Here is a 23725-nt window from a genome sequence, read left to right on the forward strand (position 1 = left end):
CTGCTCAGTTGGCACCAAAAGTCAGAAAATAAATGCAAAACTGATTTGACAGGAATGGATACACAGAGGCTGAAGAACTAGAATGTCCAGCATTTTCCACTAGCAGAAGGAGCAAAGTGAACAGAGCAATCAAGAACAATGTGATTGGTGAGCCCTGATCAATTCATTCCCTCTGGTTAGAAGATAGACCTATCAATAACAACAGCGTCTCCCCTGTCTCCACCCTAGCATTTCCCTTGATGAGAAATATTTACAGACGCACTGTCTGCACACTTTTCTTAACATCTGAATCTCCCCAAATTACTTTGGAGGTCCCCACTCTGGCTTGATCCTTCTGTGACTAAGACAAGTGACACCCCTAGTATTTAATTGTGTTTAGGGACTGAGTATTAAATTAAGGTTTTCTTTGCCCTTTTCTTCCCCAAATCTTTGATAAAATTAAAACCAGAGTGTCCCAACTGAAAAGTGAGACACTTAAATGAGAGGCAGTGGACTCTCCTTCCTTGGGTGGCCATCTGTCTTGTGTGATTTATTTGAGATTACAGCATGGCAGGAGGTTGGACTCGATGGGTCCCTTCCACCTCTACAATTCTATGATTCTACGACCTACTCCCCACCCCAGCCATTTTAAGAACTAAACTAGAGGTTCGTGATGATGATTTCCCTGGGTGTAAGCAGACTCTGAGGTTAAGGTCACCCTGTTAACTTCCCCATGTGCTTACCAGAATAAGGAACATGGTCATGCCAGTTTCATGAAAGGATTTATAGAGCTATACTGGCATCTAGTGGGGGCAGCATGCAAGACCTGGATTTTCCTAATAATTCCCTCTTTAATGATGCAGGAAATTAAACGAAGCTGCATGGCAGGCAAATAACACAGACCACAAGCCAGAGGAAGAATAAAAATGTAGTGGAGAAATGAAAACTTAGTTCAGATGCACCACCAGCAGTTGTATAAACCGTTAGATTTACATACAATGGGGGAGAATTTTGATTCATTTCCCATTTATAGGCAAACCTACTTTACAAAACAGTATGAGAACCGAAACACAACCATCCTTCGAAATCTGCCCTTCTCTGAATTTTGCAAGTCGAGTGATGTGTACAGAATTGTATATGCTGGAATGAAATGCAGATATTCCTGAAAATAACATGCAAAAGTGCATTATTATAGGGAGTTTATGCTCTTATTCTTATGCTTGTGTTTAAATAAATCAGTGTGCTTTGCACTGCATTCCAGTGTGGGTGCAGTGGTTAGAGTGTCAGACTAGGACCCGGGAGACCTGGCTTCATATCCCCACACGACCATGAAGATCATTGGGTGACCTTGGACTAATCACGGCCTCTCAGCCTAACCTACCTCACAGGGCTGTTGCTGGCATTAAATGATATGGGGGGAACCATATAAGCCACCTCAAGCTCCTTGGAGACTAAGGAAGGACATATCTGTGGTAAATAATTTTGTTACAGCCTGAATTATTTTGGCAATTTACCATCTGAGAGGGATTCCAGAACTATGGAATGTGAGGCTAGTGTGTGGCGTGGCAGAACTGTTTTGTTATGAGAGCACATTCAGACCAGCACAAACAGTCCAAAGTTTACTAGAAAGTTAAGCTTTAATCTTTTGCGGTGATGTATTCAATTTGAAATGTCCCCATCTCCCCTCAGCCAAACACAAATCCAGGCGTGGCTGTGTTCACAAAGGGATAGCAAGACACTCAGTTGAAAATCCGCACTGAAGCAGTCGTCTAGCTAGCTGGTGCTGCTCACACTAAAGGTATGTAATTTTTTACCTGAGGTTGTTTGTGGGCAGTGGGCGGTGGGTAAAGGTTGTTAATGAAAAATCTGTGGCTGGATTCAGCACTTGCTTCCTCCAGATAATTATTTGATTTGCAGTGGAAGGAGACACCTCTACATTTCGGGTGTGAATTGATGTGCAATGTGACTCATTCACACATGCAAATTATTCCCTTACCTTTGCCACCATATGTGATTTGTTCCAAGGCTGTAATTTAAATTATTTCAATGTTTTATTAGAGAAAGACCATTTGGTTCAGGTGGGATTTAATTTTGGTATTCTAAGCAGACTCTGTTCTAATTATATTATATGACTTTTAGGAGACACATGAAGGCAACTCTTCATAGAGAAGTTTTTAATGTTTGATGTTTTGTTATGGTTTTATATTTTTCTGGAATAGACATCATCATCATCATCATCATCATTATTATTCCATTCATTGCCCTGATATAAATAATGTTCTCTGAAGGCACACTGTCTGGGGCCCCCCTGCAACTGGGCAGCACCTCTGGGCAGAAAGCACATAGAATCCTGTCTCTTCCAGCCAGTGGCGTAGCGTGGGGGGTGAAGGGGGGGCCGGCCGCACCGGGCGCAACATCTGGGGTTAGGGCAAATCCACGGGTTAGGGGGCGCAAATTACTTGCCTTGCCCCGGGTGCTGACAACCCACGCTACGCCACTGCTTCCAGCTAATCTGCACAGATCAGCTGAGAAGAGGGGCGGGGACTGTGTGACTGTGCATGTCTGCAAGAACATTTCCCTATCAAGCCAACTTCCGGACTCTCATTTATAGCCTGTACTTGTCATACTTGTCTTCTCTCCACTGCAGCTTTGATTTAAGATGGCCCTGGTCTGTTTGTCAGACTTTGAGATGTACGCTAAGCAGCACCTCCCCAAAGATGTCTGGGATTTTGTTGCCGCTGGCGCTGATGAATGTTGTACCCTGGAAGAAAACCTCAAGGAATTCAAAAGGTATGATAAAGGCTCACCTTTGGCGAGTGGAAGGTTAGCACTCGTATTAAGATGGTCGCTCACGTGAGGCATTGTGGGCTGGCCAGATTGGGCTAGGTTGAAATCTTACGCCAGACATTGGTGGTGCAAGCAGGTCCGGATTTAGATTTGATGAGGCCCTAAGCTACTGGCGCGGGTGGCGCTGTGGATTAAACCACAGAGCCTAGGACTTGCCAATCAGAAGGTCGGCGGTTCGAATCCCTGCGACAGGGTGAGCTCCCGTTGCTCGGTCCCTGCTCTTGCCAACCTAGCAGTTCGAAAGCATGTCAAAGTGCAAGTAGATAAATAGGTACCGCTCCGGCAGGAAGGTAAACAGCATTTCCATGCGCTGCTCTGGTTTGCCGGAAGCGGCTTAGTCATGCTGGCCACATGACCCGGAAGTTGTCTGTGGACAAACACCGGCTCCCTTGGCCAATAAAGCGAGATGAGCGCCATAAACCCAGAGTCGGCCACGACTGGACCTAATGGTCAGGGGTCACTTTACCCTTTACCTTTAAGCTACTGAAGGTAATGGGGCCCTTCATATGTCCAGGTGTCCTTTGTCAACAACAAATTGTCACTGTTTTTTGCGTTGAATATATGCTATATGCATGGAAATGAGCAAACCAGTGATATTTTAGGGAGCAGGCTAGCAGGCGGGGCCCTTACTTACATCATAGGAGTCTACGCAACACAAAACACTGTTGCTGTATGTAGGTTTTATGTTATTTGTTTTTTATCTTATATTTTGGAAATGTACATCCAGGGTTTTTTCCCTTTGAATTTTTTGGGGGGCCCAAGAGAGTGGGGCCCAAAGCTATAGCTTGTTTAGCTTATACGTAAATCCGGCACTGGGTGCAAGCATTCACGTGCATCTCTTTCCACCGACTCACTTCGTTAACTCAGTCACAAATGGCTGATCTGGTATCTATTAAAACAGAAGTCTGATCTGGGAAAGTGAATCGCTTGCAGCAAAATTGGGAAGAACTGATGCCTCTGTATCCCTCAAAGTTTTGTTTTCAGTACTACATTCCAGTTCTCACACCCTTGTGTGGCACAGTGCAGCTATTGCAGTAGGGTGGCTGGATCTGAACTTGCAGATGCGTCAGAGTTGTTCCATGCCTTGCAGCCAGATCCCACTTCTACGGCAACAAAATGTGTTGAGCACATCGAGACACCCAAGAAATCGCATATCGTCTACCCAATGGGCAAAAGTGGAGGGGACAAAATAGCAAGCATTTCAAGCCTCTAAACACCCACACAAGTGCTTTCTCCAAGTGCCTGGTGCTTTCTGGGGACAGTTGCAGGAATAGCCTCCCCCCCAGGGGCGGAGGAAGAGAGGTGCGGTGGGGGTGGACCGCCCCAGGTGTCACCATTGAGGGAGGTGACAAAATGTCGGGAGGCACTCACCTGCAGCATGCCTGAGACATGCGTCTCTCCTGGGAGTGATGCAGTGACTTAGGTGCCCCAAATGGTCCGCCCTCTGCCTTCCCCACCCCCAGCTATAGGGCGGCTGAGTGGGAGGAGGCAGGCAGACGCCTCCGAAGACCTGTGGAGTGTCCTGCCCCAGCCCGTCCTGTGGGTGGCTGGGCCCCTGGCCCCTGTGGGCAGCTGGCCCCACCCCTGGGCACAGGGTACATGCACCGCCCCAGACACCTGATCAGCTTGCTCTGCCGCTGCTCCCCCCACCTCCGAAATATCATTGTGCAGTGGCGTAGCGTGGGGGGGTGCAGGGGGGGCCGGCCTCACCGGGCGCAACATCTGGGGGGGGCGCTCGCCGCCTCCGGAGTCGCCGAAGAGCCTCGGGCGCAGGCTGTAGCAGAGCCCCATGTCTTGCGGAACCGACGAGCTGTGCGCGCGTCCGGGCTGAAGGCGTCCGGCAGGCAGCGGCTCTCAGCGCTCGCCGCGGTCCCCACGTGTCAGGGCCGTGGAGGGCGCACCAGGCAGCCCCTCCTCACAGCCCCGCTGCCGCCACCGCTGCTGCTGCAGCTGCTGGGCCATGTTGCATTTTCCTCGCCTCTCTGCCCTGCTCCTCCTCCGGGCAAGCGGTGTCGTTTGGGCGGCAGCGCCAGCGGCAACTCGCCTCAGATCACCTGACACGGACCCTCCGCCGCCGCCATGGCTACCTTACCGTAAATACCCCAGCCCAGGCAGCAGCAAGAAGAAGCTGGCAGCGGCGGCAGGTTAGGGGTTAGGGGCGCAAATTACTTGCCTTGCCCCGGGTTAGGGGGCGCAAATTACTTGCCTTGCCCCGGGTGCTGACAACCCACGCTACGCTGCTGTCATTGTGTTTACATTAAAAGGGCCTTTTCACAGTGCAATGAAACCAGCTGCTTGTGCTCTTTGTGTCCTCATGAGAGACGTTCCAAAAAGGTTGAACTCTCAGTAACTCTTGTTTGATCGCAAGGATTATATTAAGTTGTGGGTGGACATAGCGGTCGACACAGAGATTTCTCCAAGTGGTTCTTTATAGTAAGCTGGAACTGAACTGAACTGCAACAGCTCAGCCAGCCTGCTTTTATAGGCAGCCGGCTGTCAACATTGTAAGAACAACAACCCAGGGTTTCCTGCCTAAATTAACTTACGTTGACCTGAGTGAAAACTATATACACAATACCCCTGGTGGCCAGGGTGAGAACTTCAATACATAACAGATTAGATTCACCCCTTACTCCAGTATAGCTTTTTCACCATTCAGCAAAGCACCTAATTCCATGTGATAGTAACAATATAATTAGCAATCTCTGTAGTATTTAATTGTTACAGATCCCCCCACACACAATAGCTATCAAGATTGCAGCGTGCAAGTAGTGAGACTCCTCAGTCAGAGTCTCCACAAATTCTCCCTAAACACACACACACACACACACATTGTGGGGTAATAAGCATTAATGGTTAATCCTAATTTTTTCTTATTTTTTCTAATGCTAATTGCCACACTGATACTTATCACACCATTTTCCAAGTGGAGCAGAACACGTAAGGATGGTTTGTTGCTGGTTTTTCAATAGAAAAATAAAATAAAATGTCCATTATTTAATCAACCATGAGTTTTGTACATTTGCTAATGTGGAAATCTTCATGAACGTATTCTGAATAATACATTTCCCCCCATTTTTGTTATTTATTGTACTTGTTACCCAAAGATCTCCACACAGTTATCTAATTTATACTACTCTTAATAATAATTATAATGAGGATTTTATAATTGAATGCAAAACGGGGGGGGGACAAAGTTACATTAACAAATTAACAGTAGAACTTAATGTAAGACAATACTAGAAATATTTGAGCACAGTGTCCTTAGAATAAAGCGGTTCACGCACTGATTATAAGCCAGCTTATTATATATGCTTTATATTCACTTGGGGGATGTTGGAATATTCCAGAAACTTGGTAACTGGTCTTGAACAGGTTGCTAGGCAACAGGAAAAGTCTGCCCAGCAACAGGAGACCATATTAAGGGCATATGATTAACAAGGGTCAGAGTGTAGAGAGTTAAAAGTGTCAGTGTGCAAATGAGCATGAGTCAGCATTAGGTCTCTGGCCAGATGGCTAGAAGAAGAAAGGATTATGTTATTTTATTTGTATTAAAGGTAAAGGGACCCCTCACCATTAGGTCCAGTCGTAGCCAACTCTGGGGTTGCGGCACTCATCTCGCTTTACTGGCCGAGGGAGCCGGCGTACAGCTTCCGGGTCATGTGGCCAGCATGACTGAGCCGCTTCTGGCGAACCAGAGCAGCACACGGAAATGCCGTTTACCTTCCCGCCGCAGTGGTACCTATTTATCTACGTGCACTGGCGTGCTTTTGAACTGCTAGGTTGGCAGAAGCAGGGACCGAGCAACGGGAGTTCACCCCGTCGTGGGGATTTGAACCGCCAACCTTCTGATCGGCAAGTCCCGGGCTCTGTGGTTTAACCCACAGCGCCACCCGCGTTGTATTAGACCCATGTAAATTACTGTAAATAATAAAGATACTAAATTAAAAAGGAAACTCTGCTGCAAGTTTTTCAAAAGAAGAAAAGCCAAGAGCAGTGGCTGCGCACAGACATCAACAGGGGAAGGGCAATATAGGATATTGTTTAGTTGTCAGGATGAATGGCTGAATTAGATTAGATTGACAGGGCTTCCGCCTGCAGAAGTAACACCTGCCAACTCTGCTGTTTCAGCTCTTTCTAGTGTGGGAATGTTCAGGGTGGCAGGAGAGGATATATTGTTTATCAATATCCTTCCTAACTTACACTAGCAAGTTCCTTTACTCAGCAGAGTCCATTCCCCTTTACACGGCAGAAAACTAGTTGCAAACTCGTTGCAAACTCGTTGCAAACTTTCTTAAGACAATACGCAATTCAGTCTGACTTGTCCAGACTGAAATGTGTTCTAATATTTTCCTGGTAAGACCCCTTGAATCCCTCCTAAAATAACACCACAGTCTTATTCATAAGCAATAAAAAGTAAGTTTACTCACGATCTGGCGGAGCACAGTGTGATCCCCGAAGGCAGCCTTTAGGCTTAAAGTTACGAACCTGTACAAACAGGTTTACCCCATATGGGAGATAACCGCGGGGACTTCTGGCTGGCAGGTGAATCAGGATGTTCGCAGAACAAAAAAGAAGATAGAAGAAAGGAAGGTGGCAGCATGACTTGTCCTTTTACCAGGTCTGGAAAGGTCACACCCACCCACTAGTCCCATGCAAGGAAGGATGCTCCACACCAGGAGGAACAGGAAGTTTCGACTGGCTGGACCAAACATTCCCTTGCATGTCCACTCTAGCAAAACAAGGAATGTTGTACTTGACTGCTCCCAGTGCATTACATCCCACATCTAATTCTTCCTGCAGGATTCGCTTTCGCCCACGCGTTCTGCGCGACATGTCTGCAATGGATACAAGGACCACAATCCTTGGCACTGAAATCAGCTTCCCTGTGGGAATTGCTCCCACCGGCTTCCACAGGTTGGCTTGGCCAGATGGAGAGCTGAGCACAGCAAGAGGTATGCCGGGGTCTCCTTCTTGCTGAGAAACAATGGTTGGGCACACAGGGCAGCTGAAAGTGGATTTAGCGCATCATCCCGTGTGTGCATGTTTTTCATGTCATCCACACAGCACGGTCCTTATCCAAGCGGCAGCTGTGCCACACACGGACTTGCCTCTGAATCCAACCCTGGTTTCCCCTTCCCCTCAAGCTAGATGCCTTGCCTTAGAATCAAGTGCCTTTCAAGTTTATCAGATCGTATTAAGGTTTTTAAAACGCTCTGCAAAAAGGCAAGCCTGAAATACTGCTTTGGAGAGGTCCAGAGAGGACCTCGTCAGAGCACAACAAGGAAATCGGTCGGCAATGTGTACCACTCAGTCTTGTAGGGAAGACTGTAGCTCTCTTTAGCAATACAAAGATTGCACCCACAGCGCCAGATTTAGGGTGGGGCGGTTCCCCTGCAAAGGGCACCAAGCCAAGGGGGCACAAAATTGAGAAGATCCATAACAGAGAAGATCAATTTGGGGGAGCCAAATTTTGGCCTTGCACAGGGCGCCATATTACAAAAGATGGAGAAGACAGAATGAGTGCAGTTTGGCAGAGGCTTGGCTGCTAATACTTCCGCATGTCTGAGAACATTTAATTCCCTCTTTTCTCTCTCTATAATTTTTATTAAATTTTCTGTTTTACAGTTTAAAATACTCATTTTACATCCTTAAGATATCACTGACTTCCCTTCTTCTCTTTCTGTGGTTCGTTTTACATCTCATAAATCCCTGCATATTTTACAAAAACTATACCATTCAGTGTTCTGTTATTGCATCCATCAAAACTTGTTTACGCTGTTGAATTTACCTTAATGCTGCCAGCGTTTTCAGCTGGACACAATTATTTCCCATATATATTCAATAAACGTTTTCCAGTCTTCTTTAAACATATGTTCTTCTTGTTCTATATGTTAAGTCTGTGAGTTGTACATATTCTGTCAACTTAAGATGCCATTCTTCTTTAGTTGGGACCTCGCTCGTTTTCCATTTTGGGGCTAACGAAACATGGCCACATTAGTGGCATACATAAATATCCTTTTTTTGAAATTCCCTCTTTTCTCTGCCAACAGTACCATTCCACCATAAGGAAATAAAATAAACAAATAACAGGAATTAGTGAACTGATCCACCAATCATAGCTGCTTTAGCTGAGATTCCTGCATAGCTGGGGGTTGGTCCCTTCCAACTCAACAGTTCAGTAATTCTATGAGCCAAAGCAGCCAAACCCAACATACGAGGCTCAGCTTTTCCTTCCCCCATCCCCATATTTTTCCAAAGCGGCAGAAGCTATGAAGACATGCTACATTGCCAGCTCCTATGCCTCTTGCTCCGTGGATGAGATTGCTGCTGCTGCACCTGCTGCTCTCCGGTGGTTCCAGCTCTACATCCACCGGGACAGAACCGTTGCAGAGCATCTGATACGAAGGGCAGAAGCAGCTGGCTTCCAGGCCCTGGTGCTCACAGCTGATGTGCCCTACTCGGGCAAGCGGCGCGACGACATCCGCAACGACTTCAGCTTCTTGTCTGCCGTTAAGCCCAAGAACTTTGAAGGCGCCTTCGAGGTTGGTTTGTTTTTATATATATATATATATATATGCAATTCAATAACATGTCAAAACATATCATATGCATTATTTCCTCCCCTTTTTCCCCACCCAACCCTCAAACCCTCCCTCCCCTCCCCCAAAAATCTTCCCTCAGCTCCTCTCTCTGATTTCTCAACACATATTATTCTCTGCATGTTACAAAATTATACAAATCCTTCCATTATCTGTCTGCCATGTTATCAATCAATAAATTTGTGTATGTTTATTCAAAACCTGCCAAGGAGTCAAATTCATTTTGTTGTCCTTTTAAGTAATATGTGAAAAGTTCCCATTCTTGTTTAAAGTCACAGTTGTCCTATATATATATATATATATATATATATATATATATATATAATATTTATTCCAATTTTAAAGATTACAAAAAAGACAAACAATCCAAGAAAAAAAAGAAAAGAAAAAACACACAAATCCAACCTTTACATAACTTTCTTTCCTTTGCTTATTTCCTTGACCTCCTCACACCTCCCTTTTTTGTATTCTAGTTCAATTAGATATTTCAGCAAATCCTTTCCATCCTTGTTATTATCCTAAAAAATTTATCTTGATATACTATATTTTTACATTCTCCTCTTTCACTAATTACCAATCCATTTTTACTTAATCCTTTATATCATTTCTGCTAAGACCACAAAACTTCATTCCAACATCCTTCTAACATTCCTTAATTTTACAATGTTTCTGTAAATAAACTTTAAATTTCTTCCAATCATCAGTTGTCCTTATCTCACAGTTTATATGTCAATTTAGCCAGTTCTGCATAGTTCATCAGTTTCTCTTGCCACTGTTCTTTTGTTGGGATTTCCTCATTCTTCCATCCTTGTGCTATCAAGACTCTTGCCGCTGTTGTTGCATACATAAATAAATTATTTATTTTCCTTGGCAGGTCTTGTCCTACAATCCCTAACACAAATGCTTCTGGTTTTTTAACAAATGTCATGTTGAACATTTTCTTCAGTTCATTGTATATCATTTCAGTAAGCAGGCATACAAGGAACCATCCAACCGTCTTAGGGACTCCAGAATATGGGCTTGCTCCTGAGCCGTTTCTCCTCCCGAAGAAATCCTGCAAGGCAGCAGAGGTTGAGCATCAGAGTTTTCCTTCTCTGAGATGGGCTACCTTTCTAAAGCCCCATCTGCCCCTCACTTCCCTCTGCACCCCATGCAGAAATTGCCTTTTGGACCATTGGACACACTGTTGGTCTCATCTGCTCAAGGCAAGGGTTATGCAACCCAAAACAAACAGAAGCTTTCTTGGCTCTGTGAAGCCTTGGAGCTGCTGCACTCTTGCTGGCGTCCACTGGAGGACAGACAAGGGAAAGAAAAACAATCAAATATTTTCTAACTTGGAGGAAGGGGGATCTTTGCTTCCCTCCTAGCTCAAATTTCTGTCACTCCCGGTGGGGTGGATGCTCCCGCCTCTGAGGCCTTCTCAGTCTACATCTTTCAGGGCCTCTCAGCTTCCTGCCTGTCTTGGATAGCAGTCTCTCCTGCTCCTGTAAAGCAAACAGAGCAGGTTCCTTATAACATACTGTTGTAAACAAAAATTGCCCTTTTTCCTTATGGGGTGTCCAAGAGCCCATATAAAGTCCTTACTTAGGTTCCCTATTGGTAGGAAAAGATAACAGAGGCCAACCAGAGAATATTGAGAAGCAAAGCAGCTAGTAAGCTTGATCTTTATTGATCTGTTGCAACAGGGTGCTCCCCTCACCCGCAGGAGAGAGGAGGGACCCAGAAAACTGGCGCACAAGGCCTTATAAAGACTTTTGAAATTGCCACCCTGTAGATCAAGACCAACCCCAGAAACATCATACATACATCACAGAAGGGGTGTAACCTAAGACCACCCCTCAGATACATCACACCTACATCACAGAAAAGGTGGTCTAAAGCAGAAATTTGAATAGACAAAATAAAAAAAATCATTCCAGTAGCACCTTAAAGACCAACTAAGTTAGTTCTTGGTATGAGCTTTCGTGTGCATGCACACTTCTTCAGATACCAAGTGTGCATGCACACGAAAGCTCATACCAAGAACTAACTTAGTTGGTCTTTAAGGTGCTACTGGAATGAATTTTTTTATTTTGTCTTGACTATGGCAGACCAACACGGCTACCTATCTGTAACAGAAATTTGAATGTTGTTTTTCTCCTGTCGTTGTTTATCTCCTGTCTGGCAGGTTACTTGATTGGATTTCCTGGGTAGCCTGGCCAGTCTTTTGTAGTGATAAATACTTAGTTCCTGGGTCATGTCACAGGCTCACACCCTATTCAAACACAGACATACCCTTAAGACAGGATTTGTGAAGGAAAAGACAATGGGGAGGCTTTTCCATTTTCCTTTGACCTTTCAGAGAAAACATTTGGTCAGTTTGGGACAGTTTGGGAATCAAAATGGTTCCAGGTGGGTCTTCCTGTGCTGATCTATGTATGTGCTTGATTGGTACACTCAGGAACATTTAACATATATCTGAGACCTCAAATTCCTATCACAATATCCTCCCACATTTCGGGAAGGGAAAGCAGGACCCTGCTCATCCCCTGCACCATCCCATCCGCCCATCCCAATCTCTGCTCTCCTTCCCCCCCCCCCCATCCGTCCGTCCAATCTCCACCCCAGGACGAACAATGGAAGCTGCCGTAGATCAAGTCAGTTCATCTCGCTCAGTGCTGTCCACACTGACGGACAGCTACCCTTTGGGGCTTCAGGTGGGGCCCTACCAGGAGATATGAAGGATTGAACCTGGTGCCTTCTGCATGCAAAACAGATGTACAACGAGAAATTCAGCCAAAGGAAAGAATATAGAACACAGTCGTACCTTGGAAGCCGAACGCCTTGGGAGTCAAACGTTTTGGCTCCCGAACGTCACAAACCCAGAAGTGAGTGTTCTGGTTTGCGAACGTTCTTTGGAACCCAAATGTCCAGCGTGGCTTCCGCTTGGCTGTACGAGCTTCCTGCAGCCAATCAGAAGCCACGCTTTGGTTTCTGAACATTTTGGAAGTCGAACGGACTTCTGGAACAGATTCCATTCGACTTTCAAGGTATGACTGTATAGCCAAGCCTGACCTTACTACAAGAGGGGTGATAAGAGGCCATACAGCAAAAAGTTCCGTATTTGTTCAATATATCAATACCATATTGGCCCGAATATGTCACACCTGAATTATAAGCCGCAGCTTTAAAACTGGGGGGGGGGGGGCGCAGAGAAAAATATCCAAGTATAAGATGCTCCCTTCCTTGCTGCTCCTAGCTGCATACTGGGGGGGGGGGGGGGCTGTGTTGCCATCGGCCTTTCCGCCTCCTCGCTCTCTCCCTTCTCAGCCTTGGAGGAGAGGACAGGGAACTACACGCTGGGCGGGTGCCACTTTGCCGTGCTCCTGGCTGCATACCGTAAGGTCACAAATATAAGCCACACTTTAACTTTTCATGGTCAGAATTTGGGGGGAAGTACGGCTTACATTCGGGCCAATATGGTATACAGTGGAACCTCGGGTTGCGGACGTAATCCGTGATGGAGGCACGTCCGCAACCCCCAGCAATCGTAACCTGCAGCGCCGCGTCTGCGCACGTGCGTGACACAATTTAGCGCTTCTGCGCATGTGCAAGCGGTGAAACCCGGAAGTAGCCCTTTCTGGTACTTCTGTTTTGTTTTGTTTTTATTTCTTTTTATTGAGTTTCACTTAAATAACCAAAAGAAAAAACAAAACAACAGTTTCAGAAAAAAGAAAGAAAGAAAAATATATCCATACATAACACAAAAATAATATCAATTTCCGTTACAGTTCTTTGTCTTATTCCTTAAATCTTTATATCTTTAGATATTTTTTTTAAAATAATATTTATTGCTTTTAAACCTTACAAACAAGAAGAAAAAGAAAAGGAGGAAAAAAAGAAAAAACAAAAGAAAGAAAAAACAATACAATACAATATATAAACAATACACCACACAACATTAACGCATTAAACTAAACAAAACAGAACAAAAACAATTTAAAAAAATACATCATACCATTTCAATGCCTTATCTTTCATTCCCTTGTTTCATCGACTTCCTCTCACCTCCCTTTTTGTATTCCACTTCTATTAATTGTTTCAGCAATTCCTTTCCATCTTTCACTATTTTCTGTCATATAAATATCTTAACTTATTTTAACCTTATTTTCCATTAATACTATAATATTTATGCTTAACTCCTTATAACACTTCTACTAAAGCCATATAATTTCATTCCAACATTTTTCTAACACTCATTAATTTTACCGTATTTCTATAAATAAACTTTAAACTTTTTCCAATCTTCTTCCACCGTCTCTTCTCCCTGGTCTCGGATTCTGTCAGTCATTTCCATCAAATCCATATAGTCCATCAACCTGGTGATCTTCTATCTGAGGCTCTTAACTCTTTTCCAGGTCCCTTCTGCAAGTCTTCTTCGTATACTTTGTCTTCTGCTGATCTTGTTGTTAATTTCCTTCCTTTGATGCTGAAGAGTAGGTCTTGGGGGAGCTCCAACCTAGCAATGTTTTTATTCCTTCTCGACATGTCATCCACATCTCCATGGTTAAAACTAAAATCCAAAAGATATTTCAGGACGTGTTTCAAAATCCCTCCAAATCTGAAGGTCCCCACAACTCCAATTTCCTCCTGACCCAAGTCCAGATCCCTAACGTCAGTAAATCCCTGCATGAGATGATCTATCCAACTTTCCTTCTCCAGTCCAAGCAGGGTTCCAATCTGACTTTCTCTGAATTCAATCATAGAGGGCAACAACTTGTAGTCATCAAATTGCCTCTGTAAGGCTGGGGCTCTCTCTCTCTCCATTTGTATTACTTTACCACAACTTTCTCCCTCACTTTCTCCACCATTTGGCATGTCAAAGTAGATTCCTGTATCAGTTCCTGAATAGTTTCTGTGTAGATGTTCACTTTTTGTCCCAAATTAGTCGCTTTTTGTCCCAAAATATCAATTTTAATATTCATCACATCCGTCTTCTTGTGGAGCTGTTCCAATGACTCACTTATCTTGCCTAGTGCAATCACTAAGGCTTCTTCTGTCGACATTCTCAAGCGATCCAAGGTCAATCTCACGGTTTTCTCTTGCAGCTGGAGATTCCACCAGCCCAACTCTTATAACAATTTCAAAGGCTCCCTCCAGAGGAAACAATTTCTGTTTGTATCGATCCTTTTAAGCACAGTTCAAGCAGTAAGATTAGTTTCAATTTTCAACTACTTTTACTCCTTTTTAAGCGCAGAAGGAGACAATGGAAACAATGTATTTCTCTTATTTAACTAACTGTCACAGTCAATGAACTTTCCCAAAAATGTCAGTCTTACTAGCAGTCCGTTTCCAGGTTAAGAGCGGTGGTGATCCAACTTTCTTCACTCTCTCCTGCAGGCTTACACGATCCAAAAATTCCCTCCTCTTCTCCTGCCTCCAAGGGGGGTTTAATGATTTTAGCCGATGGAAGTTTAATCCTTTACATAGGACTTTCCAGGACTTTAGCTTGCAAATTCTTTGCTTCAATCTATTTACAAAAGGGGAAGGCGGACTTCCTGTTTGAAACCTCCCCGTTTCGGTGCCAAATTAAGACGTTTAAAAATCCAATTTTCCATTCTACTCACGGGTAGTTGTTTAGAATCAAATTGTCCATAGGAAAAAGTCAGCGCTCTCCGGCAACAGCAATGCGGCTTCACTCCGTGAAAGAAGCAGTCAATTCGAAGCACCGCGCCGCTCATCCCACATCGCTCCGGATCCCCGAAACCAGGTCTCCCCACGAGTGGGGGAGGCGCAAAAGGTGCCGGCCGAATCCCACGTTCACAGGCTTCTCCCGCCTGCAATTTTTAATGGGTCTCCGCCTTCGCCGTGGCGGCCAGACCCTGAATTCCACGGAGCAAATTCCTCCCGATCAGAGGAATTCCGCCATTGCCGGAGGCGCTAACCCGGAAGTCCTCCCTTTCTGGTACTTCTGGGTTTCCCACAGTCCGCAACCTGAAAACGTGTAACCCAAAATGTCTGTAACCCGAGGTACCACTGTATATTTGTTTCGCAGCCTTTACATAGTGCTTGATTGTAACAAAACCTCAAAATGTTTATAAGAAAGCCTAGCAGGAGAGGGATCTGTTTAAGAGTTGCACCAACAGTGTGAGCAACAGTGACGCTCTCTTTTGCTCCTCTCCTTCAGAGTAAAGACTGTTCGGAGTATGGGGTGCCTGCTGGCAGTATAGACCCCTCTGTCACTTGGAATGATATCTCCTGGCTACGGAGAGTGACACGCCTGCCTCTCATCATCAAGGGAATTCTGACAAAGGAAGATGCAGAGCTGGCCATGGGCCATGGAGTTCAAGGGATTATTGTGTCCAACCATGGAGGAAGACAGCTGGATGGGGCACCTGCAAGTGTAAGGGACAGGTCATTATCTATCACACTTAACATATGCAAAACTGTTCATGTCCACAGCTGTGGTTTACTTGGTTGTGTGCACCGATGCAAAGGAGCAGGATATCAGTTTAATCAGTCAAAAGATAAATGAATAATCAAACAATTAAACCCCTGTGTTGCAAACAGTGATATCCAAGGCAACACGATGACCAAGTACAACAATGCAATATCGATATAAACTCTTTATATAGTCTATACGGAGCATGGAACAATATGAGAAACCAAATAAACAGAAATCTTATAAATCTCTGAAAGTCACTAGATTCTTATCTGATGAAACAGATTCTTATCTGATGAAACAGATTCTTATCTGATGAAACAGACGTAGTAAACATCGTTTCAGTAATTCATCGGCAGTTTATGAAGCATTTATGTATCTTTCTGCTGTGCTGCAGAAGAATTCTACGAAAGAGTGGGGATGCCCGGAAACACTGTTCACTACGTCTGTTTGTGGACCACTTCAGCAGCGTTGGACGTCGTAAAACAAAGCTTTAACGGCTTGTTTTCATCAGATAAGGATCTGACCCATTGCTTCTTTCAGAGACTTGCATAGTCTACAAAGACTTTCAGAGACTTATAAGACTTATGTTTATTTGGCTTTATGTTTTCAAGAGAATCCATCAAGAGTGCACATTAAGTCACTTTCAGAGATTTAAAAGATAAATGAATGCAGAAGCAGCTAGGAGGAGAAAATCAGGGCAGGGGAACAAGTTGAACAGAATCATTTGTGTCTGTGCAGTATGAAGGTGGAAAACAAGCTCCTTTATTGGAGCAGGTTCAAGGCCCACAGAGTTCACAGAATAATGTTGCATATGTGGGAAAACCAGCCTCATATAACCAACATGCTTAAGTCTAATGAATGCATGAAGGGGTTAATGCCATAAACTGCCCTGCCAGGCTTAGCCAGGTCACACACCCTTATCTTGGGATTAGGGTAATCAAGCCTATTGTTGTATCGTACCTTAGAAGCTTGGTGTGTGAGAAGGTCTGAGCTGGTTGCTCCAAGTTCAGCTCATGGCTCTAACAAGCCTCTCTTGAGCATTTGCACCAATTATTTAGGAATTTTTACTGTGACTAAGCCACAGTTTGCTGCCTGTGCAGCTTTTCTAGCTGATGTACATGAACCTGACCTTTGGAGAGTTCGTAAGTAAACAGTTTTTAAACTTACCAAACATACGGTCTTCTTCTATGCTGGGAGAAGAGAGGGACTTTGAAAGGAACTTGGAAGGGCACATTTTAAAGATCTGACGGCCTGTATTTCCACACTTTGCTTTGCTGCATATTTTGCGATTTTAAATCTCTGTTGGGCTTCTCTCACCAAAGAGTGCCTGCCCCAAACCAGAATCCTGGTAGCCAGGGAATTCTCCCTTTTATATACCTATTTTTTCCTTGCAATCAACAGCATATTCAATAGGGGAAGATATCTTCCAACCTCTGACCATTCTGCGTTCTGAGGTATCTTGCCCAAAGGCTGCATAAAGGAGTACATGCATTATATATCCCCGTGTTGAACACAGCAGAGAGAAGCAGCCTAAATCTTTCCAGGGCTAAGCAACCTTTGGATGTGATAGGTGTGGAAAGGTGTATGGCCACAGAAAAGGGAGTAGCAGAAACTGATGGTTGATCCACCCATCCAAAAACACTGACAAATAATAATAATCTGTGACACTGAGTGGAGCAGTTTGGAACCCAATTTTCTCTGACGTTTGGATCCTCATATCACGCAAACTTGAATTTTGCAGGGGGAAGTATTGGTGTTGTTTGAGGGTAATGTTGTGTGGATTGCACAAATTAAATGACAACACAAACAGCTGCAAACACATAGTACACACTGGTGTGGACCAGCCCCCAAACAGAATACTCTTGGCTTTTAAATAGCCTGGCTGGACAGACTATCAATAAAATAAATAGAAAGAGCAGACACTAGGTGGAGTAGAGCCTTCATTAATGTTTAGCAGTGCATTGGTATGGTGGTGGCAGATAGGAGTTCCAAGAGAGATCCATGTTCCAAGGATATCTGTGAAATAACAGAGGGCAAGTCTTGGTTCTCGAACATTGATGCCTCAGTTCCCATCTCTGTGTTTCGCGTTTGCTTCTTTGCAGATTGATGCTCTAGTTGAAATTGTAGCCACAGTCCAAAACAAAATTGACGTTTATTTGGATGGCGGGATACGAACAGGAAGTGATGTATTGAAAGCGCTGGCACTCGGAGCAAAATGCGTCTTCATCGGAAGGCCTGCTATATGGGGTCTGGGCTATAAGGTGAATAAATATACAGTTTGTATGCCTGAGCAACCGTTTAGGGCTCATAAGATATAGCAAGTGACTGAAACCTTTCAAACAAGTGACTGAAACGGGGTTTTCTGCATTGCCCTTCACATTTGCACATGGTCCATCACATCTTGCCTTTGGTTTTATAATGCATGCATGTTTTGGGCTTCAGCGTGGTTCATCGTTCTGCCAGTGCAATCTTGATTTATCCAATAAGCTTCAGTCCAGGTACGTGTGCTATAACACCACTTTCTCAATCCACTTCATAATTCTGATTGTTACTCTGAAGCCACGTGTCAGAATAAAGCCCATAAGGCTGGGGCTACCATCTACGAGGGAGATCTGTTTGCAAAATAGCAGCTTCCAAACCAACTTGCAAAACAACGTAGGGGGCTTGTGTTGCAAAATGAAGGCCCCGCTCTGTGTACAGGCTACACTCCAGTCTACGGACCAGAGGGGACAGCCATCACCATCAGTAGTGATGGAATTACTTTCCTCTATGTTTTCAACTGTTCTTATCTTATCTGTAAGCCGCCTTGAATCCCTGTTAGGAAAAAAGATGGGGCTATAGATAAATATATAAAAGCATAATCATAGCTAATCGTTTTACTAGGCTCATAGGCTATTCCCCCCCCCCCCAAAGAGTTACTGCATTTATTCATTCCAGACGGTAAAAGACACCTGGAACATGGGTTATCTAGGGAGATGCAAACAAATCAAGCTATGATGAAGCGGGACCTCAGACAGCTAGAGCGAGTATGGCGGGGTGCCCATGACGGAGCTTCAAGAACATCTTATAGAGGTCCTCTGGCGGGGACGGGGCGATATGGGATTGAGGGGGCAACTCCCATCTCTTGCGGGGGTGCAATTAGTGCCAGCACCGTCCGTTAAGAGTTTGGGTGTAATCTTCGATACCTCCCTGTCCATGGAGGCGCAGATTGCAGCTATAACAAAGGTGGCATTTTTTCATCTCCGCCAAGCTAAGCAGTTGGCTCCTTACCTCTCTCGCCCTGACCTAGCCACTGTGAGCCACGCGACGGTCACCTCCAGACTGGATTATTGTAACTCGCTCTACGTGGGGCTGCCCTTGAGACTGACCCAGAAACTCCAGTGGGTGCAGAATGCCGCAGCGAGACTCCTTATGGGGTCTTCGCTGCGAGATCACATTCATCCGGTGCTATACCAGCTGCACTGGCTCCCGGTGGAGTACAGGATCAGGTTTAAGGTGCTAGTTCTAACCTTCGAAGCCCTATACGGCCTAGGACCCTCGTACCTACAGGACCGCCTCTCCTGGTATGCCCCACAGAGGAACTTACGGTCTTCAAATAAAAACATCTTGAAGGTCCCAGGCCACAGAGAGGTTAGGCTGGCCTCAACTAGAGCCAGGGCTTTTTCGGCTGCGGCTCCAACCTGGTAGAACGCTCTGTCACAAGAGACAAGGGCCCTGCAGGACTTGACATCTTTCCACAGGGCCTGCAAGACAGAGCTGTTCCACCAGGCCTTTGGTCAGGGCGCAGCCTGACTCCCTCCTTTGGCAATCTTTACAAAACTTTAGTTTATGGTTGCCATCAATTTTGATTTTAATTAACTTTTATAATGTTTTTATAATGTTGCACTGTTTTAGTGTTGTTAGCCGCCCTGAGCCCGGCTTCGGCTGGGGAGGGCGGGATATAAATAAAATTTATTATTATTATTATTATTATTATTATTATTATTATTATTATTAGAACCCACCCAAGCTGTTTGAGAGAGCGCCCTCCAATCAACTGAACTGGAGTCTGCTGCTCCCCTCCCCATGGTTCCATTTTGTTTTTCTTTAAAGGGGCAGCAACATGTTGGCCCTCAGTAAAGACAAAGCACGAGGCAGCAGAGAATAACTGAGGCTTAAGGCAGGTTCCCATTCCTTTTGTATGGATGCAAAAGGGCCTGCTAGATTGCAGCCCTGGTCTCTTATGTGCCATAGCTCTTCTCTTTGCTTTATTTTTTTAACAGAGCAGTTAGCTTTCTTCCTCAGCAAAAGAAGTGGCAATATTGTTTTGCTGCACTGATTCCTTGATCTTCGGGAGTGGTGGAAAAAACGTAATGGAAAGCCAGCTGCAAGAGGGCGAGACAGACATACAAGCTGTTCTCAAAGTCAAGATAACGGGAATAGTTCCTTCAGTGGAGGATAAGAACCAGTGGGAGGAATTCAAGGTCGCCCTGTTATGAACATTCGGTCGGCGCCAGCACATCCTCTTGCCTGGTAGAACAACCACCTCCCCCCCCCCCGCATGCTGCCCTGGAGGTTCTCCTGAACCCCCCTCCCGGCAATTTGGGGGTGCAGGGGGAGAAGAGGAGGCCCCATTGTACTTATGCATGAGCTTGTGCTAGCAGGACCAGTTAGTTGAGTCCGGCACACTGTACAGAAGAACATTTGATCTTTTGCATATGTGGCCCATGGGCAGAATTTTGTCTTTACCCAGGACCTCCCTACTATTTGCAAACTAGAAATTCACTGTCCTCCCTTCTTTTGCCACGCTGGCTTGAATTTCTGCTGGTAAGGCTGCATACACACCAACACATTTGTAGTGCAAAGGCTTTTCTCAGTCCAGAACCATTAGGATTCGTCCTCAACATTCAGCTTTCAGTCTAGATTGAGCATAGATCCTGCCGTCCACAAGGCCAGGTGTGGTCATTGCGTATCCTGTAACATTTTCCCAATGAAATTAGGGACGTCCTATTCCACCATCGTCATCTTTTTGTTATTTATACCCCACTCGTCTGGCTGGGTTGCCCCAACCACTCCAGGCAGCTTCCAACACGTATAAAAACATAATTAAGAAAAAAAATAACATTAAAAAACTAACATATATGGGGCTGCCTTCAGATGTTTTCTAAAGGTTGTACAGTTCCTTATCTCCTTGGCTTGGGGGTTACATAACTCCATACCCTCCAACATTTCTCTGATGGAAATAGGGACGTCCTAAGGAAAAGCGGGACATTCCAGGATCAAATCAGAAACTGGGATGGCTTCTGTAAATCCAGAACTGTCCCTGGGAAACAGGGACACTTGGAGGGTCTGCGCTTAACACACATTTGAAAACCAACCCCTTGATTAGGTTCTGCATGCCTTTTCCTCCCTGCACATGACCCAGGAGAGCGAAGAATGAAGCGGTGGTTGTGATCTGTGTTCGCACCCACCCACAATGCCATTGGGCAGGTATGGATAGAACCACCATTGCTGGGAAAACCCACCTCAGTTTTAATTTGTCTTCAAATGGACAGACTGGTGGGCAATACAGAATCAATCGGCAATGATCTTATTTTCAGAACAAAACTAGTTTCTCAAGAAGCTCTTGTCAAGTTAAAATATGCAATAGCTCTAGACTGTGTGTGAAATATGTATAAAAAAGAAGTACGTACTCGGTCTCCATTCTAGAACAAAATGTGGTTTGTACACAAGTTAGGGAAGAGGTATTATGTTGATATTGTGGCTCTTACAGATCTCCTGATTATGTCTGTTTTGGCCTTTAACAATACAATGGTACCTCGGGTTACAGACGCTTCAGGTTACATACGCTTCATGTTACAGACTCCGCTAACCCAGAAATAGTACCTCGGGTTAAGAACTTTGCTTCAGGATGAGAACAGAAATTGCGCGGCGGCGGCAGCAGCAGGAGGCCCCATTAGCTAAAGTGGTACCTCAGGTTAAGAACAGTTTCAGGTTAAGAACAGACCTCGAGAACGAATTAAGTTCTTAACCCGAGGTGCCACTGTATGGATATGTACATACAAGGCTCACTACTTTGTAGAATTTTGTTCCCTCTATTTTGTCATATCAGTCAACATAATTAATATGTCTGAAGCCTAGATATCTGGAGCCATGCAACGGTTTGTTTCAGAGTACTGAAGGTGGCATAAAAGAGAAAGTGGGAGCCTGCCTTCCACTCCACAGCCATCCTGCTAACATTTTGTTCAAACAGTTTCTGTACGGGCTTTCATAGCATTTCAAATGCCAGCAAAACCCGTTTGAACAGAGACAACAGTGAGACAAAAGTATAGCATACGTACAACCCAGTTGGAAAATAATTCTGAGATCCTTTTCAGCTCTCAAAAGCTGTTGTCCATATTCAGTCTATGCTGGATCCATAATTTACAATATCATTGTTTCTTGGAACAGGGCGAAGAAGGACTTCGGAAAGTTCTGGAGATTTTGAAAGAGGAACTTCGTTTGTCGATGGCTCTTGTTGGTAAATCCTCCCACTTCTCTCCCCCTTTTTCAAACGCCCTCCCTTGTGGAGTGTTCCCTCAGTCTCCTCTCATCTCCCCTCTCCTTGGGAGTCCTTTGGGCATCTACTGCTGCTGCCCCTGGTCTCTGAGCTGCCCCCTCTGCCCCAAAGAGAGGTGCCATCTCACACTGCCCCACAGGGGCCTGGGACTTGTCCGTCCATTCCCAACAGCAAGGGCTGGAGGACTGGCTGGCTGGGCTCCCTCGCCTGCTTGCTTCCTTACTCTGAGGTCGCCTCAGCTCCTGGCAACCAGTACCCCCTGACTAGCCCCAGAGGCATCATTCGCCTGGAGAGCTTGTAGCCAGGGCTACTGCAACAAACGGCTGTGCAAGCCTTTGGGAGGCAGAGACACAAGAGGGCATCAGAGGAAGGAGGGAAGGAAAGAGGGACAGAGGCCAGTTTGTCAGTTTGCATTTCTTAGTGCAGAAAGTATTGATCTGATGTGTAGAGATCTTTCCTGTTCATGATATTTGGGTTATTCCTTCTGAGAAGCTGACTACAGCTGGCTTAAACTGGTTCTGTTATCTCTTTCCATCAAGGTCATGCTGATTATAATAGTGAGGCCAGATGGAGTCTGGGTTTCACTTTCTCTTTTTAACTCTTTTCCGTCTGGTGTGGTGTTCTGTATGTAGTGTCAAGGTTTAGACTTATTATAAGTTATTGTAAGTTTAAGTTAAGTCTGCTGCAAAAGGGTTTCTTATGGACTGTGCCAATCCTGAATGTATTGGATGTGTGACCATTATGCTCATTTGCCTTCAGTAGCCGTAAAGCTCTGCTGGATGAAATATTAATTGCCTCTGGTCTATTTTTGGGGGAATCCTGGGACATGTTTGAGTTTTAACTCTGCTAACTATACATTGGAATCTACTCTGGATCAATATCGAGTAGAATTTCAATGACACAGCTTTGCCCGTGGCACCCCTGACCATCATTCAAGGCAACCCAGGGTGCATTGGCACACTGGTTGAAAATCACTGGCCTATGTCATCACTTCCCACCTTGAGAGGAAATAGGGTCACCATGCCTTGGGTATCTCTTTCTCTCTATGCGAACTTCAGCTTGTAAGGAACTCTGAGCTGGTCGCTCCAGCACATACATGCGTCCTTGTTGGCCAAACCTTTGCTCCCAGAGGTGCTGAAGTTGGGGGTTTCCTAGATCGGTAGGCTTTGGAGTAGAGGACTCTGTGGTTCTATTTGCCAACAGCACATTTTTTTGACAGTTTGCCTGTTTTCATTTCTTGCAGGCTGTAGAAATGTCTCGGAGATTGGCCGCCACGTTGTTCAATATTCCAAGTTGTGAAGAACCCTCCTGCCCTGTTCATCAGTTCCAGGAAGT

At 45.0% G+C, this 23725-nt stretch overlaps 1 protein-coding gene and 1 long non-coding RNA gene across 3 annotated transcripts; one reads left to right on the forward strand and one right to left on the reverse strand.

The window, feature by feature from the left end:
- Positions 1–1694: 1694 nt before the first annotated feature.
- On the forward strand, positions 1695–23725 carry HAO2 (hydroxyacid oxidase 2). 2 transcript variants are annotated; one of them, XM_079960333.1, is made up of 8 exons: positions 1695–1777; positions 2627–2769; positions 7630–7781; positions 9088–9371; positions 15595–15810; positions 17955–18113; positions 22282–22351; positions 23634–23725. In XM_079960333.1, exons 2-8 carry the CDS (start codon positions 2639–2641, stop codon positions 23687–23689), a joined length of 1068 nt encoding a protein of 355 aa, XP_079816459.1. In that variant the 5' UTR covers positions 1695–1777; positions 2627–2638; the 3' UTR covers positions 23690–23725. The 2 variants fall into 2 exon arrangements, with proteins under 2 accessions (XP_079816459.1, XP_079816458.1); XM_079960332.1 differs by lacking the exon at positions 23634–23725 and adding an exon at positions 22930–23438.
- On the reverse strand, positions 2223–2719 carry LOC307206912. Its single transcript, XR_013834530.1, has 3 exons — positions 2607–2719; positions 2478–2504; positions 2223–2333 (listed from the first exon to the last, which is right to left on the reverse strand). It is a non-coding gene; the product is annotated as an uncharacterized lncRNA (long non-coding RNA).

Source organism: Podarcis cretensis, assembly GCF_951804945.1.
Source record: "Podarcis cretensis genome assembly, chromosome: 17".
Taxonomy (NCBI): Eukaryota; Metazoa; Chordata; class Lepidosauria; order Squamata; family Lacertidae; genus Podarcis; species Podarcis cretensis.